Source organism: Oryx dammah, unplaced genomic scaffold, assembly GCF_014754425.2.
Source record: "Oryx dammah isolate SB20612 unplaced genomic scaffold, SCBI_Odam_1.1 HiC_scaffold_12, whole genome shotgun sequence".
NCBI classification, from domain to species: Eukaryota; Metazoa; Chordata; class Mammalia; order Artiodactyla; family Bovidae; genus Oryx; species Oryx dammah.
The window spans coordinates 64,315,724-64,334,122 of record NW_024070196.1 but is presented as its reverse complement, the minus strand read 5'-3'; the positions used below and the strand labels follow the sequence as shown (position 1 = coordinate 64,334,122).

Sequence of the window (18,399 nt, the reverse complement as noted above, 5' to 3'; positions counted from 1 at the left end):
GACCGTGCTAACAAGCAGCTTAAGAACAAAATCTATGAAGAATCTCCACTTTGGGTTTAGAGTACAGGCACCCTGTTTTACAAGAATTTGCTGCCTTAGGGATAGGAACTTCTGTATGTGATGTCTTAGAAGATGCCTTTCCTTACTGGCCATGAAATTAAAAGACACTTACTCCTTGGAAGAAAAGTTATGACCAACCTAAATAGCATATTGAAAAGCAGAGACATTACTTTGCCAACATCTAGTCAAGGCTATGGTTTTTCCAGTGGTCATGTATGGATGTGAGAGTTGGACTGTGAAGAAAGCTGAGCGCCGAAGAATTGATGCTTTTGAACTGTGGTGTTGGAGAAGACTCTTGAGAGTCCCTTGGACTGCAAGGAGATCCAACCAGTCCATTCTAAAGGAGATCAGTCCTGGGTGTTCATTGGAAGGACTGATGCTGAGGCTGAAACTCCAATACTTTGGCCACCTCATGTGAAGAGTTGACTCATTGGAAAAGACTCTGATGCTGGGAGGGATTGAGGGCAGGAGGAGAAGGGGACGACCAAGGATGAGATGGCTGGATGGCATCTCCTACTTGATGGACATGAGTTTGAGTGAACTCCAGGAGTTGGTGATGGACAGGGAGGCCTGGCGTGCTGCGATTCATGGGGTTGCAAAGAGTCGGACACGACTGAGCTACCGAACTGAACTGAACTTCCTTACTGGAAGCAGGGCTAAGGATTTAGGGCAAATAAACAAGGAGGAATGCTGGGAATAGATGTATAACTGCCACTCTAAAAAGTGGCCAGGGCTTTTTTGTTCCCTATTACTAATGGGAATCCACTTGAAAGTTCTCAATGGGTTTTAGAAAGTTTCAAGGCACTACTGTGGTGAGAAATACATATTCCGAGAGTCTTTCACCTATCTACGTCTATATTAAAAAGGGTAGCACGATAATCCCATTATGTTTGGTGGGTGTCCTACTCTTCTTGGCCATCAGTGATCCCTGGGACATCAAATCCAGAGAACATTTAGAATATTTTTGGTGCTTTCTTGAACTTGGGGAAACTGTATCACTACACCTCTGGGCCTCCAATTGTGATCTGAAAATATACTTTGCACCTATTTATGTGATGTTACTAAGGTTTTGCTAATAGTCATGCCAGTGTTTGTTCTTCCGTCCAACAGCGGTATGGTACAGTGGTCACTACCTTAAATCAGCCGCTTTTGATCACCAAAGGCAAATGGAAAAAGAGCCGACAGGACACACCTCATCAGCCTATCATGCTGGTTCCTGAGCTGTGCCACCTGACAGGTACTGTGGATTTATCCCATCTTCATAAAAGACACCCCTTCTTTAAAGTCACTAATATTACTTTACAGGCTTTTTCATAAGATTCCACATGACCCAGACCTGTGTTCTCTCTGATTTCCTCCTCCTTCTAGACACAGTAGTTAAGTCTCCTCTAATACAAATCTATCCTTGCTTGTTAAGCATGTTATCTTTCAGATTTTTTTTTTTTAAAGGCTTAACGGATGACATGCGTAAAGACTCCAGAATGATGGGAGACTTGTCCACCCACACGAGGATGGATCCTGATAGAAGGCAGCATAAACTGCTGACATTTATGGATGCTTTAAGAAAGTAAGTGCTTGGGAATTCCATGCTGATCCAGTGGTTAGGACTCTGCTTTCACTGCTGAGGACACAGGTTCAACCCCTGGTTGGAGGGCTAAGATCCCACAAGCCGTGTGGAGGTGGAGTAAGTGCTACTTTTCTGTGTGGGAGTATGAAGTAAAGACCTGAGTGGATCACTTGGCATCTCAGATTTCTTCAATTAAAAAGTGATGATTGGAAAGAAAATTATATTTGGGAGGAGATGGGGGAGGGAAGGGCAACTAGTTTTCTTCTGTCATTGCGAGGGTAAGACTGAAATAGATTCTGAGCACCCGCACAAATGTGAGAACAAAGGCAAGACTGTTGCAGAGTTTAGGGAGTTTATTGGTAGCATCTTGACACAAAGGACAGCAATGAGGATCTTTAGATGAGAGAAATACTGACTTGTGTTTTGCAAATGGGTAATTGTCTTTGCTTATTTTCTTGGGTTTGGTCACGTGGAAATGTCTTTTCTTTCAGAAATAATACTGTGCAGAAGGAGCTTCGAGACTGGAATTTGGAACTCGAGGAGGGGTTTTTGTCCCTTTCTGGAAGAACTCTGCAAGATGTAAGAATTCACCAAGGAAGAAGGATGGTAAGAGCTTCAGAATTGTCATGTCAGAGTTGGGTCAAATTACTAATAACCCAAAGAGAGACTAACTTGGTCATGTCAATAACTTTCCAGACTACCTGTCCTTTCTCTATGAGAGGACAAGTCAACATTCAATAAAAATGCATGTAACATGCTTGGCATATAGTAAACCAAATGTATCCTTAAAGAGTCACAATATCCTTAAATATCTAAAATCAAAATAACCCAGAATTACCCATGGTAGATGTGGAGAAGGCAATGGCACCCTACTCCAGTCCTCTTGCCTGGAAAATCCCATGGACGGAGGAGCCTGGTAGGCTGCAGTTCATGGGGTCGCCAAGATTCGGACATAACTGAGCAACTTCACTTTCACTTTTCACTTTCATGCATTGGAGAAGGAAATGGCAATCCACTCCAGTGTTCTTGCCTGGAGAATCCCAGGGATGGAGCCTGGTGGGCTGCTGTCTATGGGGTCGCACAGAGTCGGACACGACTGAAGCGACTTAGCAGTAGCACCCATGGTAGAACTCCAGTGTTACTAACCTATATCTTAAGGAAGAATAGCTAATACTTTAGATCAGCTGCTGAAGTCTACAATGGACAAAGATTTCCTTGAGATTGCTTTTTTAAGTCAATGTTTAATACTCCCAGTATTCTCATCTCAATTGTTTGTGATTTCATAGATCCATATACTTAAAAATTTTTTATTTGGCTGTACTGGGTCTTAGTTGCAGCATGAAAAATCTAGTTCCCTGACCTGGAATCGAACCTGAGCCCCTGGCTTTGGGAGCACAGAGTCCTAACCACTGGACCACCAGGGAAGTCGCAATCCATGCAGTTGGAATATTTGTCTCATGCAGTCTGGTGTTACCTGTTCTTATCCCTCAGCATTTTGAATAAGCATCATAATGACAGCAGAAAGCAAGTGGCTTGTTGATTTCTTGATTTTAATGGACGTTTATTTAGAATATAATGTTTTGGAGCTTTCAAGGATCAACTAATGAATTAGAATTTCATGTTTAAAACTTGAACTCTGTCCAGGTTCTTATAACTCTGTCTTATGGGGATGGGGGAAGCGGGGCAGTGGCGGGGGGGCGGGTGGTTAACTTTTTTACCAAACATGTTTGAAAACATGTCAGATTTTATATTAGTTATAATAAACTTATCCTATCATGACTGAAGTTTAAAATGATAATGTTTCAATAGGAAATATCACAGCATTTACAATGGAAAGGATCTTAGATGATGTCAGTTTGTCTTTTTTAATGAATTTTATACCATGGCTTGGAATTCTCTTCCAGTTTGACAACCATAAAGCAGACTGGTCAAAAAACACAAGGGAGGTGCCATTACTTAGAGCAATGTCACTGGATCATTGGCTAATAGTCTATACTAAGGGAAACTATGGAACAGCCCTGACCTTGCAGCAGAATCTACAGAAAGTGACACCCAAAATGGGCATAACTGTTAGAAATGCAAAACTGTAAGTAGAGCAGAAATTATTGGTGATTTCAAAACTGGTTGCTGGCAATCTGAAAGTGGAAAGACTTCTGAAACTGTAGGACTCTGACATGTTATCCAAACTCTAAAATGTGTGTGAGCAAAAGAGTAAAGTCTGCTCCAGCCTGCATGTATTAATATCAGACTCTTGGGATCTGTAGATTTCTGGCTATTGGGCTTCATCTTGAAGACACGAGAATTAGCAAGTGGAGGCGGGGAGATGGTAAAAACTAGTTTCCAGTCTTATTTCCAAAAACAACCGATTTTGTCTTAAAAACTTTCAACTGAAATGCTTATCTTGTTTTGTATCATGTGTCATTGGCTGTATAAAATGTTGTTACATGTTTTACTGTTCATTATTTTTGAAATATGAAATACTTATTTTCTAGGCTTGAAGCAGCTGATACAGTCCAATCTTACATAAGAACCTTAGAAAAACATGCTTCACAAAAAACACAGATGGTAAGTGTCTCTGTGATGTGTGCCCCCTCCTTAGTGAGTGAGCTACATTTGTATGTATTAATATCTTTGAATTGAGATGTTGCCATTGGTTTCCCAAATCAGCCAAAAAATAGAAATTTACCCCTGTAATGTAGCTCAATACAGACTTTGGGGTTTTAGCTGCTACCTAATGTCACTGTGTTATGCTCATTCTTTCAGGCTTGAGGACTTGGAATTAATTTTTAAGTCTCAAACTGAAAAAGACCATAAAAATATTAAGTAATATGGATTATGGTAGTCACATGTGTACTATTTCTCTCTCCAGCTATAACCTGCAAAGTCTGTGATCTGGTCTCTTCCAGTAAGTGTCCTTTCTTTTGTCTGGTATTTCTCTTGGGATTTTTCCTTTTCCCCATCCGATGTCTTAGACCAAGCTGTGAGCAAGTGTTGTGCCTAAATTACTAAAGTTACTTCTTTTTCCTTCCTTCTTTGGGTGCTTTGTTCAAACTCATCTCACATTCTTCCTTCATCATCCAAAATGCTCTTAAAAGGGATCTTTTGTTTCTTGATCACAGAACCAGGATATTCCTCTTTTGTCTTATCCACAGAGCCTAGACTTCTCTCTCCTTTCAGCTTCTACCAGGGAACCTTTTAGGCTATGCTGAATGCTACCTTCTGTGAGTCACCGGGCTAGTGGTAAAGAACGTGCCTGCTAATGCAGGAGATATAAGAGGCTCAGGTTTGATCCCTAGGGTGGGAAGATCCCCTTGAGTAGGAAATAGGAGCTCACTTCAGTCTTCTTGCTGGAGAATCCGATGGACAGAGCTACTTCCCACAGAGTTACAAAGAGTCGGACACAACTGGAGCAACTTAGCACACGTGCGTGGCAGCTGCTTTCTGTGAGCCATTATCACACTCAGATGAAATGTCTGACTTTCGAAATCCTGTTCTTAAGTCTTGTGTGCTTGCTTCCTGTCACTGTGATGGAACACCAGGCTTAATTCTTCTCTGGTGTTGTAGCCTTAAACCTTAAATGCTTAGCTAGGGCAGGGAAGCCTCTGGTGGGACTCAGCAAAGACTCACATGTTAGAACGGCATTGAAGAGGGCATGGTGGTGGGTCTGCATCCCAACTCATGACATGACTTTGTCCACTGAGCATCTGCCTGGAAAGTGAAAGACTGCCTTTCTAATTGTGGGGATGTCTTTTAAGAAAGCTTATCTGTATCTTCCATGGGAACGTGTCTCACTTTTACCCATTTATCCTGGCTTTGCTTTTTGGAACAATATCTCTTATTCAAGGTGCTCCTTAAATATTTTAAGGGGTTTTTTTTTGTTTCAGATGGTGGGGAGAGCATGCCTATAATCATATACACGCCAAACAATTGGAATGACTAATGAAACAGCAACTGGAAATTATGTGCAAAATATCTTTAGGCATAAATAGAAGTCTCCTTAGACTCAAAACAGAGGGGAATTCATGTGTATAAGCAGGGGTGAAGCCATATGGCTCACAAGTTTCAAAGTCTGTGTGGCATTGGATGGGTGGGGGGCCAAAACCAGTCTGTGTAAAGTAATCCCCTGGATGTGATGGGAAGACATCAAGTCACATATTTATATCTAAAAGTAAATGTTAACTTCCCAAATGTTAAAGTGAATTGGTGGTGATACTAGAAGAGTTCATAAGTACTCACATAGTTCGGGAATATTTTCCTTATGGCGTGTGCAGACAAAAGATTATAGATCACTGTTTTAAACAGGTCATGATGAGGAAGCATAAGTAAATAGTAAATAATTTGAATAGTAAATAATTTAATTCCTATAAACATGTGAGTTGGAGGAGTAAGGCAGATATACAGGAAATAAAAGCACATTTAAACTATAGATTTTTTAAATTAGGAAGGAAAAGAAATCTACTACTGAGTTAATAATTCAAGGCAAAAAGAATAAAATAATCAGCTTATATTAACACATAATACCACCTATTCCTCAAAATCCAATATTGGCAGTAAAAATGCCAACTGTGAACACAGTGCCCATTGTTTCAAATAGAGGATCCTTTATCATTTTTCTGTTTTAAAAATGAGTGCACATCAATCCAGTGTAAAACCTCCACTATTTTCGTGAGGTTTTAAAACCTTTTTGCTTTTCATGTTTTCAGACTTATAGGAAAGTACAGCTCTCTTTACAACCATCATTCAGGTTTCCCACTCAGTAAATTTTATCAGATTTCTATAAACATTCTTTTCCCCTCTCTAGACCTACCTGTCTTGTGCTGTGCTGAGTCTCTTCAGTCGTGTCCAATTCTCTGTGACCCCATGGACTGTAGCCCACCAGGCTCCTCTGTCCGTGAGGATTCTCCTGGCAAGAAGACAGGAGTGGGTTGCTGTGCCTTCCTGCAAGGGATCTTCCCTACCTGGGGATTCAAGCTGCTTCTCTAAAGTCTCCTGCTTTGGCAGGCAGGCTCTTTACCAGTAGTGCCACCTGGGAAGCCCTCTATATCTACCTACATATAACCATTCTTTCCTTTTCATTATATATGTAATATATATGTGTATATACACATGTGTCCCTGTCCACAGCAGCTACAGGTATGTACATGGGCTTCCCAGGTGGCTCAGTGGTAAAGAATCCACCTGCCAGTGCAGGAGATGAAGAAGACATGGGTTCAATCCCCGGGTCGGGAAGATCCCCTGGAGGAGGAAATGGCAACCCCCTCCAGTATTCTTGTCTGGGAAATCCCATGGACAAAGGAGCCTGGTGGACTATAGTCCATGGGGTTGCCAAGAGTCGGACACAACTGAATGGATAAGCACACAGGCACACAAACGTGTGTGTATATGTGTGTTTCCTCAGCCATTTATCTGATCTACACACCTAATTCGAATTCCACCTTTGTCTCCTTTTATGGCAAAATAAATTCTTTTGTTCATCCAGGGTCCCCTGAGGCATCTGACAGGCTTTTTTAGTCTTCTTTTAATCTGGGAAGTATCTTTAATCTGTCTTTGGGTTTTACAACCTTGACATTTTATATCTTTCCTAAAAATGAACTGGTTAGTGTGGAGAATTATAGTATGGTGAATATTTCTCTTGATTGAATGCATTACGCAGGTAACGCATTTAATAAAATCCCATACCCTTTCATGGGCCCTGTGGCTCAGCTGGTAAAGAATGCGCCTGCAGTGTGGGAGACCTGGGTTCAATCCCTGGGTGGGAAGATCCCCTGGAGAAAGGAAAGGCTACCCATTCCAGTATTCTGGCCTGGAGAACTGGGCTGTACAGTCCATGGGGTTGCAAAGAGTCGGACAGGACTGAGCCACTTTCACTTCACCCTTTCATGTAAAAAGAAAAACTTGCTAAATCTACAATGAGAAAAGAATTGCCCTAATCTGATAATGTCTGCCAAAAACTTCTGTAAGTATCATTATGTTGAAAAGAATATATTGATGATTTTTTCCCATTAGTCAGAAACAAGTCAAGCAGGAACCTCCCCTCCTAACTGCTTAGTATCCTATTAGAGGTCCTGGTGAGAGTTTAGAACCTTGTAAATCAGGCAATTTCCATAACAACTCCCCAAATTTGTTTGCTGGTGTTGGGGGAGGGTAAAATGGGGATAATAGCATTTCTAAGTAGACTGTTGAGATAATTAACCAAATCAAGTAAAATGCTTGGTGAGTGCCCCACACATAGGGATCATCTGTTGATAGTGACTGTCCTGATGATGGTATAGTTCAGTCCATGTTCTTAACCCACTAGGTCAACTTCATGATAAACTCCTGGAAATCAAATGACCAGCATAAAAGCGTTTGGCAGGTTTAAGGGACTGATGCGTATTTCCAAATAATACCTCACGAAGCCCGTCTCTTCCGTACGTTCACACTAACAATTGTTGAATGAAGTGTGACTCTAGACCCTTTGCGCTCATGCACTCAGGTATCTGCTTAAACAGGCTCTGCTTTGTCAGTGATCCGCCTACGTAGCTTCCTCGGCGCAGCATCCGCTTCTCGTGTCATCGTGTCCTTGCATCTTGGGGAGTTTCACGTTTGCTTCCTTTCAAGGTCCTTTGCCTGCTGCCCACTGACAACAAGGAAATTTACGATGGCATAAAAAGATATCTGTGCATCAATTACCCAATTCCAAGCCAGTGCGTGTTGAAACGGACCTTGGACAGACCCAAGACGCCGGTGACCATCGCTACCAAAATTGCTCTGCAGATGAACTGCAAGCTGGGAGGTGCCCTCTGGAAGGTGGACATAGGAGTACGAGGGGATTCTGTTGGCTTCTCTTCCTTTCATCCGTCCTTGGCAGAATTTGTTAAGGTCCTATTTAAATTGTAAATTTGCTTTGTGTTCTGTTCTAACTCAATCTTCTACCCTGTTTAAAACTTAAGTTGCAGAATGCAATGTTCATCGGTATCGATTGTTTCCATGATATTGAACGTCGGCGGAAGTCGGTCGCGGGATTTGTGGCAAGCATTGATCCAGACCTGACGCGGTGAGTTAAATCTCTGGGAGTGCTTAGTGGGGAGGCCAGGTGAGAGAGGTGGCCCTCATGCACACTGCTGGCAAGATCCACGGACAGGTTAGCAATGGGCTTTCCTGACCTTCTGGCAAAGTTAGGCTCCTAGAACATTCTGTGTGGAAGCTTCTGGCCATTCTCTTTTGCTGCGTAACAACGGTGACAAATGTGGCCGCTTAAGACAATGCCCACGTGAGCACGGGCAGTTCTGTGGGTCAGATGGTGGTCGTGGCAGGGCTCTCGGGGCCTTACAAGCATTTGCTACGTGTAAATCCTGAGAGGGAGAAGGCAGTGGCACCCCACTCCAGTACTCTTGCCTGGAAAATCCCATGGACGGAGGAGCCTGGTGGGCTGCAGTCCATGGGGTCGCCAAGAGTCGGACACGACTGAGCGACTTCACTTTCACTTTTCACTTTCATGCATTGGAGAAGGAAATGTCAACCCATTCCAGTGTTCTTGCCTGGAGAATCCCAGGGACAGGGGAGCCTGGTGGGCTGCTGTCTATGGGGTCACACAGAGCTGGACACGACTGAAGTGACTTAGCAGCAGCAAATCCTGAGAAGGCGGTGAAAATGTACAGCCAGAATGCCTCACCCCATCCACTGAGTGCACATTCAGATGATAAGGCAAACGTACGTCATGACCGTTTACCAGGCCATCCCAAGACTCTGAAGTGAACAAAAGTGTAGTAAGGGGATAGATACGCGAGGCAAATAGGTGATTGTCCTTGATACACTGAACACTGGTCACGGTATCTATTGCTGTTTTGAAGAAAACTGTTCCCTCCAAGCAGATTCATATGGATGAACTGCTGTTTAATCGATTCATAAGGATGACTCCTGACCTATGTAATAGGAGGAGGAGTCTCCAGGAAAACCCAGGGTTTGTACCTAGTGGAATTTCCCAGCAGCTGCAACAGGGAGGAACCATATGTATTCAAAGCATGTGTAACTTGTAGCTAATGTTAATGGCTGTTTCCATTCTATCTTACTATTTGTGTGCATTCAAAATGTTACAAAATGCCTACGATATGGGAGAGACCAATACTTGGATCACTGCAGGGGCACGAACACAAGGATCTTCAGCTGGATCCTCAGCTACTGACAGTGAATTTATGGGGGGTGGGGCGGGCGTGCATAGACTAATTCAGAATCAAAATGATGAAGTTAATCTTGTTTTCCAAGCTAATGGTTTATTTTTCTCCAAACAGGTGGTTCTCTGAGTGTATCATCCAGCAATCGGGGCAGGAGCTTGTCAAAGGGCTGACGACCTGCTTGTATAGTCAGTGTCTGGTGGAGGTTGGAGGGCCTGAGTCTATACTGGGTGGAGATTTTGTGCCCAGCCCCTCCCCCTGTACCGCACCCCCCCTCCCAACTCCCAGCTCAGGGACATCTGGCAATGAGTGAAGACGCTTTTGGTTTTCACAGGGGGACCGAGGTGCTATTGGCATCTAGTCTAGTGGATAGAGGTTTGGGGAGACTGTCAAATGTCTTACCATGCATGGGACAGCAATACTTTCTGCCTCTGACCTTCGCAAAGAACTATCTGGCTCAAAATGTCCATAGTCTTGTTGAGTCTGGACTAGACGGAGGACTTTAGAAGTGTCCTGAAAGCTACCATATTGACAGAAGAATCCAGACGTTGTCAGAAATAGTGGCCACTTTGTTCTAAAAGTCATGGTTCATTTATATGTGTTTCTGACTTCCTTTCAGCTGCCCTGAAGCTCTGGTGTGAACAAAATTCATCTCTGCCACGTTCTATCATTGTGTATCGAGATGGAGTAGGAGATGGACAGCTTCAAGCACTCATAGATCAAGAAGTAAAAGAGATGGAGTCCTACTTAGAGAACGCTTACAGAGGACAAAAGTAGGTATATACATCATGAAGGGCAGACTTCATAAGTCTTGCATTTTAGTTTGGCGGGAGGCAAGGGAAGGGGAGGAGTATCTGTAACCATTGTGGTGTGCGAATTGGAGAGCTGGACACAGCAGCCTTCAGTGGGTGGTTGGGGAGAGAATATACCTTTCCCCTAGAAGCCCTGAATAACAGGTGGTTTCCCCATGTGGGAACCCATGAATCTTTCTCATCTAATCTCCTGCCAAACCTTGATGGAGGAGGGCTTGTTAACCTCTGATGTTTTTAGCATCCATGAATACAGCCTGTCAGTAGTTTGTACTCATCCAGCTTCTCGATCCTGGAGTTCTGCACATCCCAGGGCTGGGGCTTTCTCACAGTTCTCTTCTCTGGCCTCATCTGCTTGTCTGTGGAGCCTGGTGCCCAGCATAGACAGTACAGATAATTCTGACCTTGGGAGGAAAGGACCCTTCCCCTAGGATCTGAGTGGCTATGAGTTGAGACCTCCTCCTATACTGCCTGCATAAGGCTAGCGGAGCTAAGACAGTAAAACGGGTGGGCAGAAAGCTGCCTGCCATCTGCAGGCTCCCTTTAATGGCTCCTAAGTGTGGGCTGTTTTTGACATTCTGAATGCTTCTGAGATAACACAGAGCAAATAGTGACAAGTGATCGTAATCTTTTAAGGGTCAGACTAACTTTCATCGTGGTGAAGAAAAGAATAAATACCAGATTTTTTATTGAAAAGGATGGAGGGAGACTTAACAATCCATCTCCAGGAACAGTTATTGACCTAAAGGTGACCAGGACAGAATGGTAAGCCACCTTTCTTTGAAGGTTCCCTTTATTTAAATAGTAAGAATTTTTCAAGGTTTGAATGATTTGGTTGAGAAAGGAAGAATTGGCCTAAAGAGGGTTAAAAATGATTTGTGTGTTAGATGGTAAGGTTTTTTTTTTGTCTTCATTTTGTTTCTCAGAATTTAAAAACCAGACAGATATACCGATCATTCTGTGACGACTCAGGTGTTAGGTAGAAATGCTAGAACTTCTGGTTCAGTCTGAACGTCTCAAGAAATTATGCAAATAAGAAAGTTATGCAAAACACACAGCGAGAAATAAACAGGACATTCATACCAGTAGAGAGGGAGAAACGAACACAATTTGAAGAAAGGCAGAAACATTGATTCTTCTGGTAGAAGGCAGGAAAGGACTGAAGAAAACAAACCCAGTGGAGAATAGGATGAACGTGAAGCACAGCATAAGATGATACGAACGTTCAACACTGACAGTAAACTGCTTTACCTTACCACTTACGTAATTTAGGGCGTTTGACTCTATTCTGGTGACTTGAAAGACAGATACTTCTATTTTTCCCTGAATCACATTCCCTATGACCACGTCTAATGTGCTCTTTTGAAGTGTGCTGCCTCTAGGCATCAGCACATATGCTTTTGAGTGTAGATCCCATGAGTGTTATTAATCACGTCGATGATTTCCCTGGCTTTTGTAGATGTGCTTTACCAAGTCGTCACTCAACAGTTAGCCAGGCTTCTAAATGTACAGGAAGCTCGGTAGAATGGACTTCTATAAATTAATGTTACTCCAGAGACTAGCTTTGCTACATCGTTTTTCTTCTAAAATAAGCGTGAGACCGACACGTTCTATAATTCTAGGTATGATTTTTTCATTGTGAGTCAGTCTGTGCGAGAAGGTACTGGTACTGTCACTCCCACTCATTATAACGTCATCCACGACACACTTTACTTGAGCCCGGACGCCGTACAGGGTCTCACTTACAAACTCTGCCACATGTACTACAATTTTTCGGTAAGTTTTTTTTTTTTTCTTCTTCAGTTTGGTAGTGTGTATCTGTTAATCTCAGACTCCTAATTTATCCCTCTCCCCTGCCCTTTCTCCTTTGGTAACCATGGATTTGTTTTCTGTCCATTTCTGCTAGGTAAATAAGTTAATTTGTACCCTGCTTTTTTAGATTTTATATATAAGTGATACAGTGTAATATTTGTTCCTGGCTTACTTCAGGTAGCATGATAGTCTCTAGGTTCATCCCTGTGGCCACAAATGGCATCATTTCATTCTTTACGGCTGAGTTAGTGTTCTATTGGAGAAACACACCACGACTTTGTCCATTTATCTGTTGACACACACTTAGGTTGCTTCTGTGTCTTGGCTGTTATAAACAGTGCTGCTGGGGTTCATGCATGTTTCTGAGTTAAAGCTTTCTTCTTTCCTGGATATGCACCCAGGGGTGGGATTCCTGGATCATATGGTAACTCTATTTTTGCTTTTAAGGAACCTCCATACTGTTTTCCACAGTGGCTGTGGTATTTTCTGATACTGATTTTCCTTCACATCTGTGAAACTGTACAAAATTGAATCTACTTTTTGAAACTTGGATATCTATAAAAAAATTGAAACTTAGGGAAAGTAAACATAAAGGTTAAAAAGAAATTTTTTTTTCTTTCTTCTAAAGGGTATCATCCGAGTTCCTGCTCCTTGCCATTATGCCCATAAACTGGCTTACTTGGTGGGCCAGAGTCTTCATCAACAACCACACGAATCTCTGTCAAAATCTCTCTTTTACCTTTAACCTACAGAAGAAAGCACAATGGGATGCTGAAAAACATAATTTATACATTTATCTTCTCATTTTGTATCTGTACATCTGAAATATTTTTTCCAGATGCATGATCAGAATTTAAAACCGTTCTTGACATGGACGAGATTCAGAGATGTTAAGCTATTTTCAACAGGATCACTAACTTAAACATGAGGCTTCTCTTCTCCAGGTGGGAGAACTGACAGTGAAGGTTTTGACTCACAATTTGCCTCTCAAATGTGTTACAAAGACTTTGATTCAATGTGCCTGAATCCTCTACTCCAAGTAAAGCTGCTATAATTGTAAAGATTGGGAATTAGTCACATGGAGAATATGTCTATGAACAAGTAAATTCTACTTGGAAAAACCATACCTACTTTATTTTTGAAACAACCTTTTCCTTAAGGACAGCGAAGATTTAACAGTGGCAAAATTAAATGGGAATTTGTGTTTAATATTCTCTAGGAAGAAATAACCTATATGTGAAGCAGTTTATTCTTTGTACCCATGTAAGAATCAATTTTTTTTTTTTTTGGTGGAGCTGTAGTATGGATTTAAAAGTTGGAAGCTCATGAACATAACATTTTGTCATTTTTAAGGTCAGTTAAGGGCTTTGTTAGCATTTGTTTAATTCATTCTCTTCTGCATGTTCTAAATGTGACGTTATTATGATAGCTGTACCATCATCAGAAGATAAGCTGTTTAAAGTTGTCATGTTTTTCCTGAAAGCAGACATTTTTTCTCTCTCCACTCAAACCTACCTTTAAATATACTTAAGAGACAGTATGTGAAACTTTTATTTTCCTATACTCCTAAATGGAGTGGTTTTTTTTTGAGGTGAGGTGGTTAGGGAGAATACACTGGCTTTGAATATATCCAAAAGGATATGCTTACAAATAATATAATTTCTTTGATTATAGGTTATTCATTTAGGTTTGAAACAGTCTTATAAGAAAAGGAAAACAAGTTATTTAAATATACTGCAGTCCAGGTAATGTCCTACCTAGCTATATTGCCAATAATGATAAATATAGGATATGGTCTCCATGATTAAAGATAACATATTCTCTTCTAAAACTAGAATTTGATTTATGATAATACATTTATGGTAGCAGGTTTCTAGAGATCTACAGAAATCACTTGGAACAAATTCAAAGTAATAACTTTCTGAATGTTTCCTATAAATGCAATACAAATATCATTTATTTGTAACACTATAATTTCTAGACTTATACATTTAAAATGTTACTCAACAAAGGTATTCATGTTAAAATCATTGAATTCAGTCTTGTTATTAAAAATATATGCTGGTCTTAGGCTTCTTAATCTACTGATTAAAAAAAATTATTGCTTTTCTAAGATTAATAGAAATATTGTGACCAGGACACTATCTGATTTTATTAGCCTACTGCTGCTGCTGCTAAGTCACTTCAGTCGTGTCCGACTCTGTGTGACCCCATAGACGGCAGCCCACCAGGCTCCCCTGTCCCTGGTATTCTCCAGGCAAGAACACTGGAGTGGGTTGCCATTTCCTTCTCCAATGCGTGAAAAGTGAAAGGGAAGTCGCTCAGTCGAGTCCGACTCTTCGTGACTCCATGGACTGCAGCCCACCAGGCTCCTCTGTCCATGGGATTTTCCAGGCAAGAGTACTGGAGTAGGGTGCCATTGCCTTCTCCAGCCTACTAGTCCTTTATAAAATCAGATGAAAGAAACTGGGTATCAAATATTTCTAGGGGAAAGCTGTATTATTCCAAAGGCTTAACAGATAAACTTTCTCCAATATATATCACAGTACTACCTAAGTTTCATGTTACTGAGTACGTGTTGGGCAGACCAATTAAAGGTCTTTTAGGAATGAATTTGGCTTAAGTAGCAGAGAGACAGAGAGAGAGAGAGTGAGTGTGTGTGTGTGTGTGTTTAGCTGTGTTCAACTCTTTGAGATCCATGGACTGTAGCCCAACAGGCTCCTCTGTTCATAGGATTCTCCAGGCAAAAATACTGGAGTGGGTTGCCATTTCCTCCTCCAGGGGATCTTCCCAACCCAGGGATTGAACCTGTGTTTCTTGCACCTCCTGCAGGGCAAATTCTATACCTGGGAAGCTGTAAGTAGCAATAACAATATATAATCTCAGAATAACGAACCTCCTGACTCTGAGTGAGAGGTCTGATGCAGGCCTTACCAGACTAACCGTGTCCACAGGGCTGCATTCCTTTTCCTGCTCCAGGAGTCTTGTTTCCTCCACTCCATTTTCTATAGGTTGTCTGCACTCCCTAACTCCTGGCCCCACCTCCATCTTCAAAGCCTGCAGTGTTCAGTGGAGTCATTTTCATATCGCACCGACCCTGACTCTTCTGCCTCCCACTTCCACTTTTAATGACCCTTGTGATGATGCTGGGACTGCTTGGATAATCCAGGATATTCTCCCTATTTTCATATTAGCTGGTTACCAGCCTAGCTTTGCCTGCAACCTTGATTCTCTTTCCCAAACATATAAGGCAACATGTGGGTAGAATTTAAAGATTAGAATATGGACATCTTTAGATGGGCCACTGTCCTGCCAGAAACATTGTCCAGGGCTGAGACTGTTGGGAACAAGGGACATATGTGAATGTAGGAACTCCTTCCCCCATGGGTGCCTCAGAATAAGAGAGGCTTGGGGGAGCCCCTTGCTGGAGTCTCCAGGGGCACATCTCTTAAGCACCTGCTCCACAGCCTGCGCTCCACAGCCTGCACCCCACTCTTCCTCATCCTCCTCCTCAGTATACGTGGGGGCTGACCTGCTCTGGGTGCAAGATTTCTGGGGTACCCCCTTCTGTTCTGCTCTGTACCCTCATTCATCTGGTTGTTTCTGTGTCTTGCCTATTGTAAATACTGCTGCTATGGACATAATTTAAGTACATTCAAAGAATCAAAAGAAATGATACTTTAAAAACTGAACGGTAGTATGAAAATTATATTCTTTGAAGTACAGAATAGCAATAAAGGAGATAAACTTATACAAGAGAACCAAATGGAATATCTGGAGTTGAAAAGGGTAGAAGTAACTGCAGATTGCACTGGAGGGGCTTCCATCACTTTCTCAGAGCTGCTGTAACAAATCACTACAAACCACGTGGCTTAAAACAACAGAAACTTACTGTTTCACACTTCTGGAGGCTGGAAATCTGGAGGCAAGCTGTAGGCTGGGCTCTGCTCCCTATGAAAAACTAGAAAATGAATTCCTTGCTTTCTAGCGTTTGGCATCTTCTGGAACTCCACGGTTTCCTTTGCCTTGCAGTTGCATAGTTCTAATCTCTGCCTTCAATATCATGTGGCCTTCTCTGTGTCTGTGTTTCCAAACTTGAGACCTTCTTTCCAAATAAGGAACTAATACCTAACTGGGGGTGGGGACACAAACCCACAATAGGGCTGAACAGATTTCAATAGGAGGAAGACAGAATCAGCAAATTTGAAGACATCAGGATACCGGAGTTCCAGTCTGATGAACAGTTGTTTTTTTTTTTTTTTTTAAAGAAAAAAGGCAGGGGGATAGGGAAGATAAATGAACAGAGCCTAATTAGACCTGCGTACTACCACACGCATAAAGAGAGTTCCTAAAAGACACAAGAGAGAGAAAGGGAGGCCCTGTGAAGTACTAGCCAAAATCTCACCAAATTTAATGGAAAACACAATCACAGTATTCAGGAAGTTTGATAAACATCAAGCTGAATAAGCTTGGTGGTTTAGTCACTAACTTGTATCCAACTCTTGTGACCTCATGGACTGTAGCCTGCCAGGCTCCTCTTCCTCGGTCCGTAGGATTTTCCAAGCAAGAATACTGGTATGGGTGGCCATTTCCTTCTCCTTCTCCAGGGGATCTTCCCAACCCAGGGATTGAACCTGGGTCTCCTGTACTCCAGGCAAATTCTTTACTGACTGAGCTATCAGGGAAGCCCAAAGTGAAAGTGAAACTTGCTTAGTTGTGTCTGACCAGGCCAGAATACTGGAGTGGGTAGGCTTTCCCTTCTCCAGGGAATCAAAATCTTCCCAACACAAGAATCGAACCCAGGTCTCCTGCATTGCAAGCAGATTCTTTACCAGCTGAGCCACAAGGGAAGCCCAAGAATACTGGAGTGGGTAGCCTATCCCTTCTCCAGCGGATGTTCCCGACCCAGGAATTGAACTGGGGTCTTCTGCATGGCAGGTGGATTCTTTACCAGCTGAGCTATGAGGGAAGTCCTCATACGATGAATAAGCTTGCATCATAATAAAATAATTCAAGGCCAAAGACAAAGAATCATGAAAGCAACAACAAAGAAGGGCAGATTGCGTGCAAAGCCTCCCACTAAGTGTAAGGGCCGATTTTTATTAGAGTAGGTGGGATGGTGTATTAAAAGTGTCGGAAGAAGGAATTCTCTGGCAGTCCAATGGTTAGGACTCACACTTTCACTGGCTGAGGGCCTGGGGTTCAATCCCTGGTTGGGAAATCGAGATCCAGCAAGTCACATGCCGTGCAGTCAAACAAACAAAACAGACAACTGCTAAAAGTCACTGAATGTCAACCGAGAACTCTCTAGTAGAGACACCCTTCAGTGATGGAGACATTAGACATTACCGGTGAATAAAACCTGTGAGAATCCATAGCTGCCTATAAGAAATGTGGAGTCCTTTATGCTGAAAAGGCAATAGTGTAAATGTAAGTACAGAAGATGGATATAGGATAAACAGAAAGTGAAAGTGAAAGTCACTCAGTCGTTTCCGACTCTTTGTGACCCCATGGACTATACATAAACAGTCCGAGGAATTCTTCAGGGCAGAATACTGGAGTGGGTAGCCTATCCCTTCTCCAGGGGATCCTCCTGACCTGGGAATTGAACTGGGGTCTCCTACATTGCAGGTGGATTCTTTACCAACTGAGCTATGAGGAAAGTCCATATAAACCATGTACTATTTTATTCTATCTGGTTAAAAAGGACACTATAAGAATATTGTAAATCTATGTTCCTGAACACAAAAAGTATAAAGTGGATAATAAATATAACAATAACACATACAGGAGGGTAATGGAACAGATCCACAGATGAGTCAAGTCTCTGTGAATCACTGAAATTAATTTGGCATTAATCCAAATAAGAATTTTATAAATTAAGATGTTAATTGTCCCCAGAGAAACCACTAAGACTATAATCCAGAATCTATAGTAAAAGAAACAAGATGGGAATTAAATTGGTCCACTAGAAAATAACCACAAAAGAAAGCAGTAA

At 42.0% G+C, this 18,399-nt stretch overlaps 1 protein-coding gene across 1 annotated transcript in view; it reads left to right on the top strand.

Moving 5' to 3' along the window:
* Positions 1–14,431, top strand: part of PIWIL3 (piwi like RNA-mediated gene silencing 3) — a 39,809-nt gene extending 25,378 nt beyond the window's left edge. Inside the window, exons 10-21 of the mRNA XM_040250965.1 lie at positions 1,171–1,297; positions 1,510–1,627; positions 2,119–2,233; positions 3,532–3,713; positions 4,120–4,192; positions 8,228–8,428; positions 8,560–8,663; positions 9,898–9,968; positions 10,400–10,553; positions 11,226–11,354; positions 12,212–12,365; positions 13,030–14,431. Coding sequence (XP_040106899.1) covers positions 1,171–1,297; positions 1,510–1,627; positions 2,119–2,233; positions 3,532–3,713; positions 4,120–4,192; positions 8,228–8,428; positions 8,560–8,663; positions 9,898–9,968; positions 10,400–10,553; positions 11,226–11,354; positions 12,212–12,365; positions 13,030–13,146 — 1,545 coding nt within the window. The 3' untranslated portion in view covers positions 13,147–14,431. The remainder of the gene's footprint in view (positions 1–1,170; positions 1,298–1,509; positions 1,628–2,118; positions 2,234–3,531; positions 3,714–4,119; positions 4,193–8,227; positions 8,429–8,559; positions 8,664–9,897; positions 9,969–10,399; positions 10,554–11,225; positions 11,355–12,211; positions 12,366–13,029) is intronic.
* Positions 14,432–18,399: the final 3,968 nt, after the last annotated feature.